Source organism: Momordica charantia (genome assembly GCF_013281855.1).
Source record: "Momordica charantia cultivar OHB3-1 chromosome 6 unlocalized genomic scaffold, Mcharantia_2.0 BLBB01000006.1, whole genome shotgun sequence".
NCBI classification, from domain to species: Eukaryota; Viridiplantae; Streptophyta; class Magnoliopsida; order Cucurbitales; family Cucurbitaceae; genus Momordica; species Momordica charantia.
Genome location: NW_028275164.1, coordinates 29484635 through 29505186, shown reverse-complemented (window position 1 = coordinate 29505186; position 20552 = coordinate 29484635). Strand labels below are relative to the sequence as shown.

Below are 20552 nucleotides of genomic sequence, written 5' to 3'. Positions count from 1 at the left end.
TGTCATAAAATTATTGTTTTATTAACGTATTTGGACACATGAAATATGCCACTTAGATGTTGTGTGACCCATGAAACTCAACCATCTATAAATAAAACTTGACCCGTTCATCAATAAAGTTTCTTTCTTCCAAGTGTCATGTTAAAATGGCATACCCACGTATTCAAATATATTAACCAAACAATAATTTAATGACACATTAGATATTTATTAACAAATTTTAACCTATCTTTTTATGGAAGGACTTCATTGAAAATTTGTAATCCATTAAAGTTAAATTTAAGAATTAAAGACCAAATTGGAAAATCTTTAAAGGAATTAAAAACATTTTATAATAGTGGTTGGGCATTGGGGTTTCTTAGTACTTAAAAGCAATATGGCAGACTATATTTTTTCCACCTTTTCTTGATTCTTAAAAACTTGAGTTCATATCCCTTTTAAAGTAATAAATAATTTTTATTCAAGTTTCAATCACTGAGGGTTTGTTTGGTAACGTTTTCATTTTTTATTTTTCGTTTCTAATTTTCTTAAAAAATCTAAGTATTTTACAACTAATTTCTGTTTCTTGTTTTTCATTTTTTTGGAACATTCTCACAATTGTATAGAAATTTTGACAACAATCAAAACAAGTCTCTCTTTTTTGGTTCCATTTCCAATTTGTTCCAAAACATAAATAAAAACTTGTTTTATCCTACTTGAAACCGTGCAACACATTTTTCTTCATTAAAAATAAAGAAACAGAAACGAAACATTACATGTCATAAGAATGACAATAACTAACTTTCCAAATGATATCTTTTGTAAGTTGTCAATGGACCAACATTTTAATAGGTCAATTGTTTTTTTTATAACAACTAATATGAATAAGTTATATAAATATATATATATACTCACATGTGCTTAGCTCAACGGTAATTGACATTTATCTCGTGGACAATAAGTCTATTTTATCAAATTATTACATTGAGTTATTATTTTGTTAATAATTTTAACCTTTTCGACAACATTAACTTAGCTCAACGGTAATTGACACATGTCTCTGACCAAGAAGTCATGAGTTCGAATGCTTTCACCCTACCTGATGTGACAGTTTTTTACTGCCTCAATCACGTCCTCGAACAATGATAGGGTGGAGGAATAAATCATTGACTTTTAAGATGGTAATAAATATCTATTTCTTTGAACTATTCTCGAATGGACAATTACATGTTAAATATTTATCCTATTCATCGGTCCAGTTAAAAATAAAACCAGAACAATCGCGATTTGTATAACCATTCATCTTTTTTGTAGGCCTGTTTGACAATTATTAGATTTTTTCTAAGTTTCAAAGTAAAATTGAAACATTATTGAAAAATGATCTATTCATAATTTAGCATGATATTTTATATTTTATGAAAAACAATACTCTAATAATTTCGACCAATTATTTTATAAAAATGGTTAGAGAATAAATGTTCTGAAAAAGTGATGAAGTGGAATCAAATCGATAAGAGATATATTGTTTATTTTTTAATTAATAAAATTAGTCAGTTTTGTTCAAATGCATAATTTTAGGTGAACTCGTGAGTCAAGTCAACTCAATCTATTGGGATTTGATTTATTTAAACTGAAACCAAATTGAACAAGTTTGTAACTAAATCAAATTGACTTGTCGGGAAAGGAAAAAAATAATAAAAATAAAAATATGTTCAATTGAAATTGAAGTGATTTAAATTTGGGTGGAATTGATTTTTGGATTGTACTATTTTTGAAAAATAGGATGAGAAAATAAATTTTGTTTTTGTTATTACTTTTTTGAAAGATTTTTTTTTTGAAAATTAATTATTTGCTAAGCTCCACTTCAAATCATTTTTTTCTTGTTTTTAAAAATTAAGTTTAGAAACATTATTTTCACTATTTATTCATTTATTTTGTTATATAAATTTTGTAAATATTTTCAAAACCTAGGCAAACTTTTGAAAAGTAAAAAAGTAATTTTCAATTTTTTTTTAATTTAACAAACAATTCGAATATGTTTTCAAATAGTGTGAAAAACTTACCCATTGAATCATAGAAAAAGAAATATAATTTTTAACAATTAAAAATTAAAAATAAAATGATTAGTGTTTCTATTATTTTACAAATAAATTGCCAATTACATACAAAAGAAAACAAAAGATATGTACTGTCTACAAATCCACAATGACATAATTCTACCTTCTAAATTTATTTATATAATCTTTTATATTTAAAAAAATAAAAAAAAAAAGATTTAAAATCTTAATTTTTTATATATTCTTTTAAAAAGGTGATAATTGTTTCTCCTCTTGTTTTGCCCTTAAATATAGATACACACCTAAATAAATAAATATGCAATTTTATTTTATTTTTTGTTAATTACAAAATTGTGTTCAATAAAAAGACATGTTGTTGATCATCCACAAAGAATCCTGGATTCGTCTCAATCCTTTTATTAAAAAAAAAGTTTTAATTGGTCCTTAAAATTTAAAAAAAACAAAACTCAAATGAGAATAAAATAATCCTTTTGAAGTTATTGCCAATATTTGTGTTTTTATATCCATATATTTGTGTTTAGGTATTTCCAATTAACTTAAATTTAAAAGATCAAGAGAAATTTTGAAATATCTTGAGTTTAATTAATTTTACTGATTTACACTCTAGAAATTAACAAGGTAAATTGGTTAACTATTTTTTCTTAAATTTCTAAAGTTTCAACTTGTGTTTTTCAATTGAACTTTGCACTTAGGACAAATATTGTACTTAAGACTTAAATAAGTATGATAATTTTTTTATAGGTTTTTTTGTCCGGGGATCGTTAAAATAAATATACTCTCACTTTATTTGATTACATTTTAGAGAAAAATAAAAGTAGGGTAGTCTTTTTTGGAAATTTTTATATTATTTTTTGTAAATTAGTGAGTGAATTAACATAAATAAAAAAACGTATAAATAGCTAACACTTGTCTTAGTTTAGAGTTGAATTTAATAAAATTAAAAATTTATGATGAAATTTCATATACTCTTTCTAAGGATATAAATTTTGATTTATTTTCCAATAAAATAGTATAAAAAGTAAAAAGAAAAAAATTATACCTTAAAATGGAAAATATATATCATTTATTATTTATTTAATATTAAACCTGAATTATAGGTTTAAATTTATTTTAATCTCTAAACTTTTAAATAAATAAGAAAATTTCAAAGCTGTCTAATTAAGGGTCATATTTACAAATATAGCACATAATTATAATTTTTAAAATATAATAATTTTAAAAGAAATTTATGCCCCTCATTAGACATTTTTACATAATTCTTTTTTATCTAATATATCACTAGTTTACCTCTATTAATTTATTAGTAATATATTATATTATTGATAGGCGTCCATTAGTAAAGCGACGCCTCTTATTACTGTAAGTCTATAAGTGATTGACGTCTATCAATGATATAGGGTGTGTTTAGGAATGATTTTGGTACGACCGGAATCACTTTTGCCATGGTCAAAATTACTTCTATTTCTATTCATCATGTTTAGTAAATTAAAAAAAAAATAATTTTAATAACGTTTAAAAGAACTAGGTATTTGGATGTTGATTTTAGAAAATTAATTATACATAAATTTCCTTTTCCTTATACCATCACTAACACACCCATAATCTACATTGATAGATTGATAAATGTTTGAAGGCTATTTTAGTCTCTCCGTGAGGGAGTTTGAACTTTATTTGATGGACTATACTTGCAAATCCAAAATGTCGGTGTTAAATTTGCAATTAAGTAGACTTGTTACGGAACTATACCAATAATCTTTCACAAATAATTTAACTAAAAAATCTAAATACACTCGAAATCAGCACAAACATCTAACAATCAAGGAACAAAAGATCTACTCCGTTAAATAATTAATTTAGGAGAAAGAAAAAAGAAAAGAAAAGAAGTTAACGATAGTCTAAAACAGTTTTCATACAAAAATCCAGTAACGAAAACCAAATGTATGAAATCAGTAGAAACTCGAGAGTTGAGGCAGCAAAAGAAAACAACAAGGTCTAAAACTTAAAATGAATTGAATTATTATTATGATTTTAGAAAATTGGTAATTTATTGATTAATTTAATAAGAAAAAGAAAAATGGGAAGGTTAGTTGATGAGTTGATGGCATCTATTTGCAAAGTGAGGGTCTTTTTATAGCCCACTACAAATGGCGTCTCTCCCTCACACCCATCTGCTTCCTCTCAATCCAAACACTCACGCAACAGATTTCTAGAGAAAGAAGAACAACAACGGAGAACCATTTTCATTTCCCAATTCCGCCATCGTTTCTTCTTCTTCTTCTTCTTCTTCTGGGTCGTTTAAATAAACAAAAACGCCCACTGAAGGAACAGATAATCCAGGCACTCTTTTTTTCTTGTTTTGGTTTTGATTTCCATGTCTTCTTCTGATCTGTTCGTTCACGACGATTCTTCATCTTCTGGTCTGTTCCGCTGCTCGACCTCCGATTTGGTGTTCCCCTCCGATGCAGAGCTCCAATTCTTCTCCGATCCGTATTCCCCCAATCTCTCCGATTCCGCCATCGACATTCTCCAAGTTATTTCCGATCAAGAACAACCACTCGCCGCCGATGATTCCAATTCCAATTCTGTCGACCATTTTCTCGTCTCCTCCTCCCACCAATTCCAGGGCCTGACCCTCTCGAATCGCGACGATTTCCATCTCCAACACCATTCTTCAAATGGGTTTCAGAATCTCTCAAATTTCGATGTCAAGAACGAAGAATCCCCCCTGGGTTTCTCCTCCGACGCCTTCAATCCCCCTCTCTGTTTCGATAATGCCGCCGACAAGTCCTTCCTCCAGAGAAGCTTCAGCGATAAACCACCCTTCAAATCTCGCCTCGAATCCCTTCTAATGGAATCCCCCAATTTCCACAACCACTCCATCGCCGCCCCGGATTCCGACTTCTTCTCCTCCCAAATCCGCCGCGTCTTCAGCACCGGCGATTTACAGGTCAGTCTCTGTTTTTTTCTTCCTTTTTTTTTTTCAAAAATTTCAGAAACCCATTTTTATTTTTTGAATCTCGTGGCAGAATTCTGGGATGGGCCGGTCCGGCGGCGGGCAGGGGGGGTCGTTCTCGAGCCCCTTGTCGGAGAACGGAAGCTCGTTGATGGAGGAGGCGAATTTCAAAGTGGGAAGATACAGTGCAGAGGAGAGAAAGGAGAGGATTTCCAAATACAGAGCGAAACGAACCCAGAGAAATTTCAACAAAACGATCAAGGTAACAAAAAAAAAAGTGAATTAAATTAAATTTTGCAAAATGGGATCCGCCATTAAAATGGTGTGTTGGTGTTGGCCGGAATGAGCAGTATGCATGTCGGAAAACGCTAGCCGACAACCGGCCGAGAATACGTGGCAGATTCGCGCGCAATGACGAGCCCGGAGAGATTCCCAAAGCTGCATGTTCAACCAGGGAAGAAGACGAAGATGATTTCTGGGTGAATTTCTTTTTCTTTTTTTAAATTATTATTATTATTACTGTTGTTGTTTCAATTTTACTGCAGGTTTCATTCAGTGAAGCAATTTTTCCTTTTTCTTTTTTTTTGGGATATTTCCACGTCAGCTGTTTTTGAAAGCTGAGGTGGCAACAAACAGCTGAGATTCTCTCTTTGAACTGTTCAAACCATGCCACCTCATCTCAAATTTAGGAGCTTTCAGGTTTTGAAAAAAAAACAAATTAATTCCGATTTCACTCTCCCCTTGGAAATGGATCTTTTGCCAGATTGATCCTTAGTTCATTTTTTGGTACAACATGCGGGAAATATATATTAAATTATTATTATTGTTATATTTTGTTGGAAGTAATTAGAAATATTATGAAAAATGCAGATGGAAGGAGGATTGCATGGAGGAGGAGGAGAAGCAGAAGGAACAGTTGGAGGAAAGCAATTTGGTGAAGTGTACGGACGAATGCAGTTTCAGTACTGTGGATTTTGAGAACATAATGAAGAAGATGAAGATGAAGATGAAGAAGAAGAATATTATTTCTTTTCTTTTTCTTTTTTTTTTTTCTTTTGGTGAGGAAAAAAAAGGAACTTGACCAGAAGTCCAAAAGGCCCTTTATTCACAAACAAAGGAAAAAAAAGGGCTTTTTAGTTTTCCCCTCTCTTTCTCTCTCTAAAATAAGGAATTATTGAAGTTTTTTTTTTTAACTGAGTTGGGGGGTAGGGGTAGGAAAGTAAAAGATAGTTTCTGGGTTTTTTTTTTTCTCTTTGGAGATAAAATATTATATCAGATGGTCTGACTTTTTCTGTGTAAATAGTAATGGATTCCGATAATAAAGCCAATTTTAAATCAAAATTCATATTCCGTGGGGATTTTCTATTTTCTATTTTCCATTTTCCCCTTTTTACTGTCAACCGTGTTTGTTTCTCCGGAAAGTGAAAATAAAGAAGTTCCATGATTCTTTTGTTTTTTCTTGATTTTATTTTCCCCAAATTAATAGAAGAGAAATGTTTAGTACTTCAAGTTTTTTAGTTCTCAATTGTATTCTCTCAAGGAATGGCCATTTTTTTTGGAGAAAAAAAAGTTAGGTGAGATGAAAGTATTGGACTTGAATTTTTATTCCGGTTTTTTTAATCGAGTAGATTTTTTTTAGTACAACACGTGGGGTAGGAGATCAAACTAACAACTTCTAGGTTGGAGACATATGTCAACTACCACCGAGCTACTCTTTGGCTTTAATAGAGTAGATTGATGTAGATTGATGTAATTAAACTAATAGTTAACCATGTTTTGTTGGGTGTATTTTTAAAATGTTCATTTTTATCTATATACTTTTGCATAGTTCAACGGTATATCTTTTTTTAGTGTAATATTGCGTTGAAATTGTGATTATAAAAAAGAAAGATAAAAATAAATAAATAAATTGCTAAAATATCCCCTCTTTAAAAATAACGTTGTGGAATTATAAAGAAAAATACAAAAGCTAAAAGTACAATAACCAAACTTCTAAAATATTGTATTTCAAGTTGGACCAAAACTTTAGCAATAATATTATAGGACTGGTTTGGCAACATTCTTATTTCTTGCTATAAAGAAAAACATAATTGTATTTAATAACCATTTCTTGTTAAATATTTTTTTTTCATTGAAAATGGAAGGAAACTTGATTTTGTTGCAAATGAAAATAAGAAAAAAATTTTTTTTCTAAATTTCTATACCATTTTGAGAATGTTGGTAGAAGAAATAAAAACAATAAGAATAAATAATTACCAAATAGTTCTCAATAAAATTGATAATAAAAAATCAAAATGTTACCAAATACTCCACTAAAAACTAGTATGTTTTCAAAACATAGAAACCAATAATAATAATAATAGTAAATAGACTGACATAGTTGCTTAAAAGGAGGAAAGAGTTCTTCACCTCTCAGATGTTAATGACTTTGGAGCATTGAAATTTTTACCAACTTGAGCTACTAATACTACTACTAACACCTTTTTTTTTTTTACAACTTCTATTAAAAATATGATTGAATTGGTTATATTAAAACTATTTCATAAGTTCAACTCGAGGGGATGGAATTGAACTTCTAACTGTTAGAAAAGTAAATAATATATAGATTAGTTGAGCTATGTTCATCCTATCAATAAAATGAAGTTATTTTTCTTAATAACATTATATAAGACAACGTATAAATAAAATGATGACATTTTATTTTGTAACGTTTCAAGGAAGGAAAACAAAGTAGACTTTAAACTAACTTGACATTTTCACCTCTCTGCTGTTCATGCAACTCTCTTACAACCATTCATCTCCCTTAGCCCTCACCACTACCAACCGCCCTCCTTTAACCGCTATAGTGTCTTTTTGTCGACTTCCACTCGTTGACATTCGATGTCGAAATTGGTGGGACCTCTATTTCGATTAAATGTTCAAACCTACCTTCCATAAGTGAAAGTGAAAACGTTATCGAATATCCTACATCAAGACTATATTAGTTTCCTATTATATATTTAACCTCACTCATTAATACTGCGAACAATTGAACTTGTTAAATCAAAATAGAACTTAGACCTTCAAATTATGTATCATGAATGGTAAACTATAATTTAACCTACAAATTCCCATTTTAGAAAATACTTTTATCAATTAAAAATGCAAAACAAAAAATTTATAAGAAAGAACAAAAGTTTAAAGGTTAATCTCAATGGTAATGTTGATATTTCAATTTTATGGAACTATCGATAGAAATATTGATTAAATACCGGTGTATATTTTTTGACAAATTGTAAAAATAAAAAAATCATAACAAATATTTAAATTATCAAATAAATATTCACACACTTTTTTAAAAATTAAATATTATTAATATTAATATTATATCTCTATTAGTGATATTATGTTAATATTTTTTATATTTTATCTATTTTTTTTACCTATAAAATATTTATTAATATTGAGTCCATGGACAAAAAGTGAGTTGGTAAGTATAGCTTAGTATAATTGACATAAAAAAAAATACTGAATTTATGGACTTATGAAAATGTCCACGTTGGACATTTATTTCTCAAAATCAGTGCAGCAATAAATAATATAATATTTAAAGCAGGCAATTGATTGCCCACCTGATTTTATTTTATTTTATTGACCATAGATGAAATATGATCATGAATTCAAGACTTTTCTCAACTTTATTTTACTTATAAAATTATATTTTTTTCTTTGTTACCAGCAACTCGTCTATTCAATATAACTTTTAGATTTAATTCTCTCATACCAACCATATAATTCAAATTTAAAATATATTTTCTAAATTAGGAATATTGGAAAAGAACAATAAATAAAAGTATAAATAAACTGGAGATAAAATAGGATATAGTAATAATATATTAAAAATATAACTTGTAAGTTAAAATATAATTAGAGACGTAACCACGAAGGGATAGTGGCACATATATTTTGGTGTACAATAAAGATATTGGTCTAGTGGCTTTACATTGTGCAAAAAGAAGTAGCTAATTTGTGCCCGATGTCCTATGTTTGAACCTTCAAGCGTGCGAACTGAATTTCTTCTTTTTTTTTTTTTTTTTTTTTGCAATAAACGACTAAAATTTTCATTTGATTAAATTTAAAATTTTTGAAACTTTATTATTTCGACTATTTATATCACAAAACAATCTATTTTATTTAGTTCTAAAAAAAACAAATAAAATTTTACAATATTTTTAATAACTATATTAAACAAACTAATATGCATAATGGATTTTTTTTCTTTTTTGAAAAAGATGCATAATAATTTATCATAATTTAGTTTTCAATATTATTTAATTTAAATGTTTATAATTTATAGATCTAAAATTGTATTTGGGAAGAAATCATTTTTTCCCTAAACTCGAAAAGTTGTAGTAATTTTCACAATAAACTTTATTGCAATTTCCCTAAATTTAGATAAGTTTTATTGCAATTTTTACACTCTATTCAAGCTCTATTAATTCATTTATTAATTTAAACAAAAAATAAACAAGGTAAAAAACTATATAAAAAAGCCACTTATTTAATAAAATCAAAACTTTCTCCAATTAAGTTTGGTTAATACACGAAATCCAGAATAACTCTATTGAAACTTACCATTTTTTTTAAAACCAAGTCTAATATCATTTTTTATGAAATTACATATCAAATATATGTTTTATAATTAATTAACACACATGATAATACTTTTTTCAACTAATTGAAAATCTATCCAATGGTAAAATTTTCAATACTTTTTAAAATTTTAGGTGAATATTTTATAACATGTTTAATAAAATTGAAAGTTTAATTTCATGATTACATTTTTTATCAAAAAAAATTTAAAGTTCATGATTACATTTGATCTTTCTCCATTATGCTTATAACTATCTTTATAATAAAAACTTATAACTATTGTCCTTCAAATTTTTATTAGAAAATTAAGGCATTTTTTTCATATATAAATTCCATGAATATAAAAAATGAGTAAAAGATGGGCAATAGTGTAATTCATGAAATTATCTTTTAAAGAGATGGATTCATAATCCACAAAATAAATTATTATAATTAATGACGCACTTGTTTGTTTTCATAATAAATTTATCTATTCAAGAGAAGAGTTAACAAACAGCTTGATGAAGTCATCATCTTTTGAAGATATAATCCTGAACTACTTTCTTTTTCTAAATAAGTTTCACTTGTACTAATATTTATAAAGAAAATTTTAAAATATTGTATTAAGAATAGTTAGGTCTAGTTGGAAAATATCTTTTTTAGTTTTTATTTTAAAATATCAAGTCTGATTACCGATGCTAATAGGAACATAATTCGATACACAATACATCAATCTATTACCATTTCAAATGTCTATCTCACCTCTGGGTTGAAATAGAAAAAGTTTGTTCACCCGTATATTTTTTTTCTTTTTGTAATATTCTAGTTAAATATGTTTTTAAAATGAAAAGTTAATTTTAAAAACATAGAAAATAGTAATTAAAGAATATATTTGATGGTAAGTAAATTTTAAATACAAACACATTTGTTATAAAACATGACCTAAGATTTGTTTTCGTGGGATCACAAATTATATAGAGTTAATTTTTTCTATTTAAATTACAAATCTAGTCCCTAATTTTTAAGAATTGGGCATCAAATAGTTCGCTCAACTTTAGAATATGTCATATAGGTCTTTGAACTTTCATTTTTATGTCAAATATGTCATTGTTATTGACTCCATCAAACTCGTCAACTTAGTACTTATCTGGTGCACTAGCTGTACTATTTAGAGATTACGTCGCTATGACATGTCAAATAGAACTTGGCACATGAGATAAATACATAAAAAATAAATCATTAAATTAAAAATGTAGTTATCTAAATTTTCATTGTCATGTCTAGTAGGTTCTTGAACTTTTAAAATTATGTTTGATAAGTCTCTGAACTTTTCTTTAATTTCTTCTCTTCCCTCGGTTTCTCATTTTTGTTTGATTTATTTTGGTTAGCTTACTTTTCTCTTCTTAAGGTCACAACCCCCAATTTCTTTCACCCATTAGCTAACCCCAAGCTTTCAGAAACGTGCCCTAAATCCACTAATTTTATCACCTAAAACTTTTATAAATTACCTAGATTTTGCCCCGATTTTAAACACGGTACCAAATTTCATTTGGCAGTCATAGTCATGTAATCTTTAAATAGTACAGTTAATATGCCACATAAACAATCAAACTACTTGACACAAAATTAAAAGTTTAAAGATTTATTTGACACTTAAAGTTTCGGGTATCTATTTGATAGAAAATTTATAGACTAAATTTATAGTTTTAACACAATTTTTTTAATCTCATATTCTTGAAATTAGTTGTCATCTTTTGGTCCCACCCAACCTACCCTAATTGGAAAAAGAAACAAAGCCTTTAATTCAAAAGAGGTTTCTAAAACTATAAAAAAGTTCTCTCTTTTAGAAAATAATTAGAAGAGATGAAAGTGGAGCTTTCTATCTCCAATAAGAAGACAGTCAAAGAATTTTTAATGGTGGATGAATGTTTGGAGAATTAGGTTTTTTTATTTTTTATTATTATTATTATTTTGCAAAGTAAGTTTATTTGTTTTAATACCCTCAAGTGATGTCAAATCTTCAGGTAAAAATCTTTAAAACCTTTGGTTTATTATAGCTATTATTTTTTTTTATAAAAAAAAAAATCTAATTTGACTATGGTTGTACATATGGTGAGATTCTCTAATTTTACACCTTTCAATTATTGGAAAGTTACAAAAATAACCAAATATGAAAACCAATCATATTTTCTCACTTATCGTAATTAAAATAAAAGTTGCAAAAACTCCAAGTGAAATTATAAGGGTGGAACTATTTAAAACAATTAAAAATTATAACGTTCCTAAGATGGGATTGTTATTACACTTCGAACTTTCAATTTGAACAATTACTCCTTCTACACTACTACAAAATTTGGAATAGACTATAACCGTATAATCATAGTCTATTCCAATACTATAGATTACGACTGATGTTAGTCAGGATCTATAGTATAGATTACGACTAACAACAGTCATGATCTATGGTACTATAGAGACTATACTATAGCTATCTAAAGTTACAAAATTATTGAAGTTAAATCCTACCGTCATTATTTCATTACTAGCTGCAACAACTCTCTATTATTTAGGAGCGTGGCTTTTTTCGAGTTACAACTAACAAGCTTATGCTCATAACAACATATTACAATTGCAAAATTTTAATGGAATTAACAACATATTGTAATTGCAACAATTTCATAAAAGCTTATTTCTTCGAGAAGTAACATTTATATAATTTTACCTTTCCATTAAAGCGGTAACATTAATATAAATGACCCTCTCCAAATAAAAAAACATTAATATAAATGGGATATACATGTCCAAAGGTTTTATGACATTTATATAATTTACCTTTCCATTAAAGTGGTATTAATATAAATGACCCCTAAAAAAACATTAATATAAATGGGATATACATGTCAAGAGGCTTTCTAACTTTAAAAATGGACAATTAAGGAAGGTTTGAGTTCGATCTCCCACCCTACCCGTATTAAAAAAAAGTGGGACGATTAAATTAATTTTAGTTAGTTTTTATTGGTTTTTAGATTGGAAAGATAATTATTATTATATAATTAAATACTTAAATCCCTTTTCTCTGTTTCAAATTTGAAAATCGTCCAACACAGCTGAAATACTGTTTGGTAACCTAAAGCATATTTATCAATATTTATTGTTTTTTTTTTAACTTCTCCCTTTTTTTCCTTAAATTTAAAAAATGTAGTTCTCATTAAAAAAAAAACAAATGTGTGTTTTAAAATATAGAAAACAAAATAGTTTTTAAGAAAAAAAATCAAAACACAATTCTATGTCAAATAGGATCTCACATTTTAAAGTTGTGCAAATCATGTGCAGGGATGAATGAATAAGACCAGATTCTCTATAGGTGTCATTCTCCATTCTAAATTTCAACTCGAGATTAAGAAGAGCATATTTTAGTACAACTATGACAATTTTCTTTCAAATTATGGTAACAAAAGGAGATGCTTTTTCGTTAGAAAGTTTGATGACTCTAACATTTCTTTCTTTCCAACCCAAAAGAAAGAAAAAAAAAAACATAACTCTCCCATCAAAGTCATGGAATCTCAATCTCCAAAATTATATACCATAATTTTGACCATGAAGAAATGAGAAGATCTCCTTCTAAAATGGCAAAAAAACAAAGAAAAAAAATACCAATGAAAACTTGAAAAGAAGCAATGAGCATCCATTAGGGAAGTAAATAAAATGAAATTTAAAGATGGAATCTCATCCATTTCAATCCCAAACAGCCTCTTATTTTTGAGTCCCAAAAGCAAAATTAAAAAGAAATCCTTCATCTTAGAGAGAGCGACAGCTAAGTAGTTATTGTAGAGAGAAGAATTGCTTTAATTTGATTGATTAGAATTTAGAACCACCAAAAGACTAACAATGATTCCAAGCAATCACTTTTTTTTTTCACATATAATATTGTATAATTTTTTTTGGCCCTTTGACCAACACATTACTACAAGAAATTGGTATTTATTGGGAAGTTAATTAGTTGCCCATGATTACATTTAAATATTTTAGTTTATTGGTTCTATCAACTCCATTATTCCCTATACAACTTAACTTTTGAATTTCTCTCACAAAGTTATTTCACATAGAAGCTTGAATCCTTGTTTTTGTAGAAAGATATAATAATAAATATTTGGAACCATTTTTTGCCTATTTATTTAGCATGAAAATGCTTACTACTACACAAACTCTTCGATATCGAGCTATATATGTTATCATTGCTCAATAATATACCTTAAATAAAGAAACACATGCGTATTTGTTCGAATCATATGCCTGATTTGAGCTATATTGAGTCTATGCATAATAGTATCTATTGTCTCGTCATAAAGAATAACAATTGTCTGGTCAACTTGAACTTGGCTCAATTGATTAGGACATTTATCTCCAATTAAAATGTCTTGAGTTTAAATATCTACCTCTGCATTTTTTATTTTTTATTTTTGCAAAGTACCTCTACATGTTGTGGTATTAAAATAATAATAATAATAATAATAGTAAATAACAAATGTCTCACGCCTTCCTTTTTTTCTTTTAGTTTTATGTTTTTCCTTATTAACTAATAAATTTATTTTCTTAATCTATTTTTTAAAAACATTTATGAGTTTCTAACTTAGTATTTAAAAAAAATGTTTGCAAAAATCCTTTTTTTTTTAATTTTCAAATTTAGTTAAGATTTAAAAAAATGTTTTTAAAGGGTAAATAACTAAATATAGATTTCGGGACTAAAACAAATTTAATTTTTAAAACTAGAAAACTAAAAATATAATAGCTATTAAACATACTCAAAATCTTTCATTTATATATACAAATTCGAGGATATTCAAAAAAAAAAGTCAGGAAAAAGCCCCAAAAAAATAGAAAATATCACCAAAAGGCCTTTAAATTTTAAAAATAAGAAAGAAAGAAAAAAAAACAAGAAATTAAAAGGCTTTCTCATTTCCTATCTTATCTTTTTTTTTTTAGCAACATAATGCGTACATACAATTAAGAAACAGTTCCAAATTTATATATAAACTTTTTTGGAAACAATTATGGTTTCTTGTTGTTTCTTTCATTTTCCATTTTTCATTTCTTAAATCTGTAATAATAAATACTATAAAAAATTAAACATAAAATAATAATTTTGAATATTTATTTTTTAAAATTATTTTCATATAAAATTTAATTTTTGAAATTTAAAATGTTAGAAAAAAAACAAAATAAATGATTCCAAATCAAAAAAAAAAAAAGAAGCAATTACCAATGCATTTCTATATTTATTCTTTTATAGAAAAACTAGAAAACAACAAATAAGAAATGAAACGTTTCTAAAAAATTTTAAATACTAGTTTTCTTTTATTTTTCTTGCATAGAATCATAGAGTTAAAGAAAAAAAAAACATATGTGAATGTGTGCACGAGTGGTAAATGATGATCATTATAACTTTGGTGGACCATATTCTATAAAGTTTTTATAATATAAACATTTTCCATTCCGGCAGACAAACATCATATTATATACATATATGTTATTCTCAATGCTCTTCAAGCTTGAAAATGACACAACCAAATTAATTACAACTAAACAATCCCCAAACATAGCAATTAATTAATTAATTAAGCAAACAAGAATATTATCCCAAAAGTTCATATTCAGACAGCAAAGATGGAATTAATAATGCAATATCAATTTTGAAAAAAAAAATTCTTCAAAGAACTAATTGTTTTTACATAAAATCAGATACCCTTTGGCCTAAAAGAAAAAAATTTATGTTTTTCTTTGTAAAGGAACAAGAGCTTGAATGTCAAGTTGAATCAAATGCTGAGTTGGAGACTCTCCTTTTATTTAAGGGGAAAAAAATACAGAAAGGAGTTTTGAATTATATTTTACTGTCAAATTAAGATGTCCTTAAAAACATATATTTTGCTTATAATTTTAAATGGTTCTGCTTTAGAAACCATTTAGTACAAATTAACCCGACATGTCCACGTAGGATGACGACTAATATAATTTTGGTTAAATTATTATTTTTAGTCTATATGATTCGTCAACTTGAACTGAGCTCAACTAGTTAAGATATTTATTCTTTGACCAAAAAGGTCGTGAATTTGAATCTCCACCCTCATATATAATACTAAAAATTTGTATACTTGGAGAAAAAGTAGGATTTTTTAAGACATACACTCGAAAATTCATTTGATTTTCTTTATTTTTGGAGTGATCGATAGTTAAATTTAAGTTTCATATATATATATCTCCGAGGAGTATCCTTGAGATCGAGTTCGAGTCATATGGAACGCAACTGGCATTTGGGTTGGAAAAATGAATTGTGTATTGAGAAGAGGTAAAATGGCTTGTTGTTGACTAAAGCATAAAAACAAGGGGTGTTGTGTTTGGAATATATAGTTGCTAAATAAGTTATATATTATAATTATAAAGATGGGTTTTGTTGTTATGACCTCCCCACTAATTACAAGACTTTGCTGCATCAAATTTTACATTCTTTTTTTTTTCTTTCTTTTTAATTTGCCTCCCCACTACTAGGGATTAGGAGTGGGCGTCCACTTCCAAAAAGCTTAGTTTAACTATAAAACTTTGCTTCTTCCTTTCCCTTTTGACTCTAAATTAATGGAACTTTTTAATCTCATTCACCAATATATTTAAACTCTATTTTGGTGTCTTTAGAGTTGATATAATGCCATGTACAGTTTAGGTATATTGTAAAATATAGACATGGAAAAGAAAAAAAAAAAGTCTATGCTAATCTAGTAGTAGATGTTTCTTATTTCTTCGATTTCGTTTCGAGTTCTCTAGTTTTTTATATTTAAAATTTGACAGCAGAATAATGCATTTCCTCTGGTGGACCTCTCGATCGATCATGCTTCTTTGTCCCTCTCCGACTTGCTCGTCTACACTTTGACCGTACAAGAACAGTAGAAAATCTATAACTCTCTCATCAATAGCGTTTTTCTCTAGTGGTATGTCAGGAGTATATTTCAAGTTCTAAGATACCATAATAAAGCTTAAAGGTATATAGTTCAAGAACTAAATTTTATATTTAACTGAAACAAATACAATAAATATATATATATATATATAGAATACTTAGAATAATGATGTTAGAGATGTACTACTAAAACTATGAAAGTATATGTTTTATTATTGTTAGTATAGTCCGTAAGTGTGTTTAAATCGTTAATTCAAATATATAATTTAGTAGATAAGATATCTATTAATATTTCAAAGGTGAATGATTCGACGATCTATTAAACTCTTGAATTATTAAAGTCAAATATGAGAAAGTGTATTGTTTAAATCAAATTTGTATTGTTCCGCTGATCTCACTTGTTGTTCCAAATTTGACATGAAGAAAAATAAAATAAAAATATTAATCCTGAGTAGGTTGAAAAAATTCCCCTAGTATCTTTTTCTTTGGTGCAGCACTTTTGGAAGGCTTGAAATGTTTATATAAGAGCAATTATTATGGTGGGGATGGGCAAATGATGAGTTGGCTTGGTGAAGTGAATCTTTTGGCAATGACAAACTTTTCAATCAAACCCAAAAGCAAAATGATTATATTATAAATATAGTTTGTATTAATAATGTGACAAAACTAGTGTTTAAACCTCATCTCTAATTAATTTAAATATAATTCAACTAGTTAAAAAATATATATATTCTTTAGTAAAAGGTCGGAGATTTGAATTCTCCTCTTTGAACTAAAAAAAATCTCCCTCTAACCATCTTTACAAATCCTCCTTTTTCAACTTGGAAATAATTTTTTTTATTCTGATGTTTGTCGTTTGTAAACCATTTTTCATGTCCTTTTTAAACCAAATTCAAAAATATATATATATATATATTTGTTTTGTTTTGTTTTGTTTTATTACCCTAGGTTTAGGTCGATGTTGAGTTCATCGGTCGTCGATTTGTATTCTTTCGTCATTGAAAGGGAAAAAAGATATACTTTTTAAAAGTTAAATAGAATAATTCTAACTCAACTTATTAATTTTTAATGTGTTTTCTTTTTTTAAGGAAAAAAAAAATCAAAGATTTGCCTAGGGTAATAAAACTACTTTGGAACAAACTTTTAGTTTCTAATTCAAGGCTAGATTCTTGTCTTTTTGGTTCTCTTAGGGCCAACTTGATAGTTCAATTGTAATAAAAACACCAAGCAAAGAAATGGACATTTTGTCATTACTTTGTGGTGATACAAGAAAATATATCTTGTTTTCTTAGATATGCCCCTAGTGGGTCTTTTTTTCTTCTCTTTTTCTTTGTGGGGGTCTTTTCTAAAAAAAAAAATTACATGTGGATTTAAATTTTATTTTGTGGGGTATTTTGCTTTTAGCAAATATATATTTTGATGTCGGAAAACACGTAACAATTACTAATTTATAAGGTAGGTGGTCATCATGGGATTTGAACTCATTCTCTCTTATTATCTCCAGTCCCTTTTGACTAATGAGTCACCCATAATGGTTTGACAAAGATAATATTGAGTACGCGAGTATTATAAATAAGTGATAAAGTTATAAGTACCCAAATAATTTTCTTCTCTTTTTCTAAGTCTAAAGAGATTAAAATACAAATTGAAAGTTCGTAGATTAAAACAGTTATCTTTTAGATAAGTTTAGTATTAAAATAAATTTTTAAGAACTCAAATAGAACAAATATGAAGGTGAAAAGTTGAAAGATGAAAATGGGATTAACACTTTTGCCTAATTTTGTCCCAAAAAAAAAAGAAATAAAAGAAAAAAGAAAGAAAAAACTTTGCCTAATTTGATGATATTGTGGGGAAAAACATGTATATTTGCCGACATGACTAAAGTCACTGGACAACAAAGATATTTTGTTCAACCTATAATCTTCAATGGTCCCGTTTACTTGGAAAAAATTAGAATAAAATTAATAGAATGTTATTTCTTTAACGTTATTTATTAAAAATTTTATAGGATTAAAATTAGAAATTTATTCACGATGTTTATTAAAATGGTCCAAAATCAGAATAGCAATGAGATATATAACAAAAGAGTAAAAATGTGACGGATGAGGTTTTAAGAGATACATTGGATCACCCCATTTTATTGGATAATTGATTTTTTCCCTACATTTTAGACCCTATTAAATAGAATGAAAATTTTGATTATCCTTCATTGATTTCCATTCTCTTGAAGTAATCGAGACATATGAGCAAGATAGAGCAGGAATGCACTCTCCAGTCTCTGTTGCATAGAAAAATCTGGGTTTTCTTAGTCCAACATGCGTGGATGGAGATTTGAACCCACAATTTTTTTGGTTAAGATATATGTAATCAATTTACCTATGCTCAGATCCTCTCCATTTTATGTAAATAACAAAAAAATGTACTAAAATAACATATGCTTTCAATCCAAAGTTACTATTTGCATTATTAACTATTTTAATTATTATAAATAGTCATGAAGTCAAACCGGACATAATTCAGCAGTAATTGACATATATCTCGAATCAAGAGGTTAGTAAATTCGATCCTCCACCCCTACATATTGTACTAAAAAGATATTGAGTCATTTGGAATAAGGTTGAATTCTCACTCACTCGAAGGAAGGAAGGAAAAAAAATCTCCCATTTGGTTGCCACTTTCCATAAACTAGACAGGAAATCCAACAAAATGATCTTGCAATTGCAAAATTCTAGCCATCAAAGACTGTTTGTCTATGCATGCATTTAAATTTTCCTCAACCACAAAATGAAATTCTTGACTAAACATATGTTCCTAGAAAACTTTCAATAACCCATACATTTAAGAATAAGATCAAAATCTTTGTTTTTTATTTTCTTGAAAATTAAATTACCATCATATTTGATACTTTGTTTGTTAATCTACTTTTTACCAAGATTCTAACTTTAAAATTAAAACAAAAAAATAGTTTTTAAACTTTTATTTTTCATTAAATAAATTTAGCTTAGGAATCTTAATGTATTTTTTTTTAAATGTGAAAAACATACCATAAAAGTTATGAGGAAGCAAACGTAATTTTTTAAAACACAAAACTAAAAATGAAATCGATATCAAACGCTACATCAGTTGTGTATATATATTTTTTTAATTTTAGTATGTCAAAATGCATGATTGTTATATTATAGCTTCATTATAGTTTTTCTTTTTTTTCAAACTAGCTTCATTGTAATTTTAAACTAAGATAGGTCGAAAAATAATTTTGAAATGATCCTATATGCACCGGGTTGAGATTGAGTTAGTTCAGGGATGAAATCGATACATTAAGCTAGGACAACTATAATCTTGATAATCGAGTTTTAGATTTTGACAAATTCTCTTTCAATGAAATGATCAAAATGGAGATATTGTTTGAATAATAGTCAATTATTCTGAGTATCTCCATGATGCAAATCTGAATCTTTAGCACTAAATGAAAAATGGTGGCAAAGGTCAAAATAGACCATTAATGTCAACTCTAGCTAGTCAAAAGATGGCTAAATATTGCAAGTATACAGCATGTGACAGTATAAGTTTAAATTCTATTTTGATTTCGACTGGTACCAAAAATATTCAATTTTGAGTCTTATGGATTACTGCATATCAACAAAAGGATTTTCATCCTGATTCCTAGAGTTTCCAACATTATGATTTAATCTCCAAAATTTTTTAAAGAACAAAGACAACAATAAAAACTGAAATAAATTTTTATACGGAATTTAAAAACTAAAGACTTTTCTTTTTTCTTTTTTAATTTAGAAACCAAGACAAGAACATTTTGTAGCTTAAAACAAAAATGAAGCATGAGAATTCACATGCCAGAACAGACCAAAGTTGTCAAAAATTCTTGTGTGTTGTCTTAATTTCACTTTCGTCTTCAACTTTTCCTTCTTGATTCGTTGGTTTCAGACACATTTTTTTTCCCTTTTTTTAATTCTTTTTTATCAAAAGT

General features: G+C 27.4%; 1 protein-coding gene across 1 annotated transcript; it reads left to right on the top strand.

Annotated features, from left to right (window-relative positions):
- The first annotated feature begins 4173 nt into the window (after window positions 1-4173).
- Window positions 4174-6513, top strand: LOC111025963 (uncharacterized). The gene is made up of 4 exons (XM_088126097.1): window positions 4174-5004; window positions 5084-5272; window positions 5361-5489; window positions 5881-6513. Exons 1-4 carry the CDS (start codon window positions 4429-4431, stop codon window positions 5986-5988), a joined length of 1002 nt encoding a protein of 333 aa, XP_087982223.1. The 5' UTR covers window positions 4174-4428; the 3' UTR covers window positions 5989-6513.
- The last annotated feature ends 14039 nt before the right edge of the window (window positions 6514-20552 follow it).

What these genes read in the sequence shown, in the direction of transcription:
- LOC111025963 (XM_088126097.1), top strand. Translation starts at nt 4,429, where the DNA reads ATGTCTTCTTCTGATCTGTTCGTTCACGACGATTCTTCATCTTCTGGT. An exon ending in TCAGCACCGGCGATTTACAG is followed by an intron (nt 5,005 to 5,083) that starts GTCAGTCTCTGT and finishes ATCTCGTGGCAG; the next exon opens with AATTCTGGGATGGGCCGGTC. An exon ending in ATTTCAACAAAACGATCAAG is followed by an intron (nt 5,273 to 5,360) that starts GTAACAAAAAAA and finishes CGGAATGAGCAG; the next exon opens with TATGCATGTCGGAAAACGCT.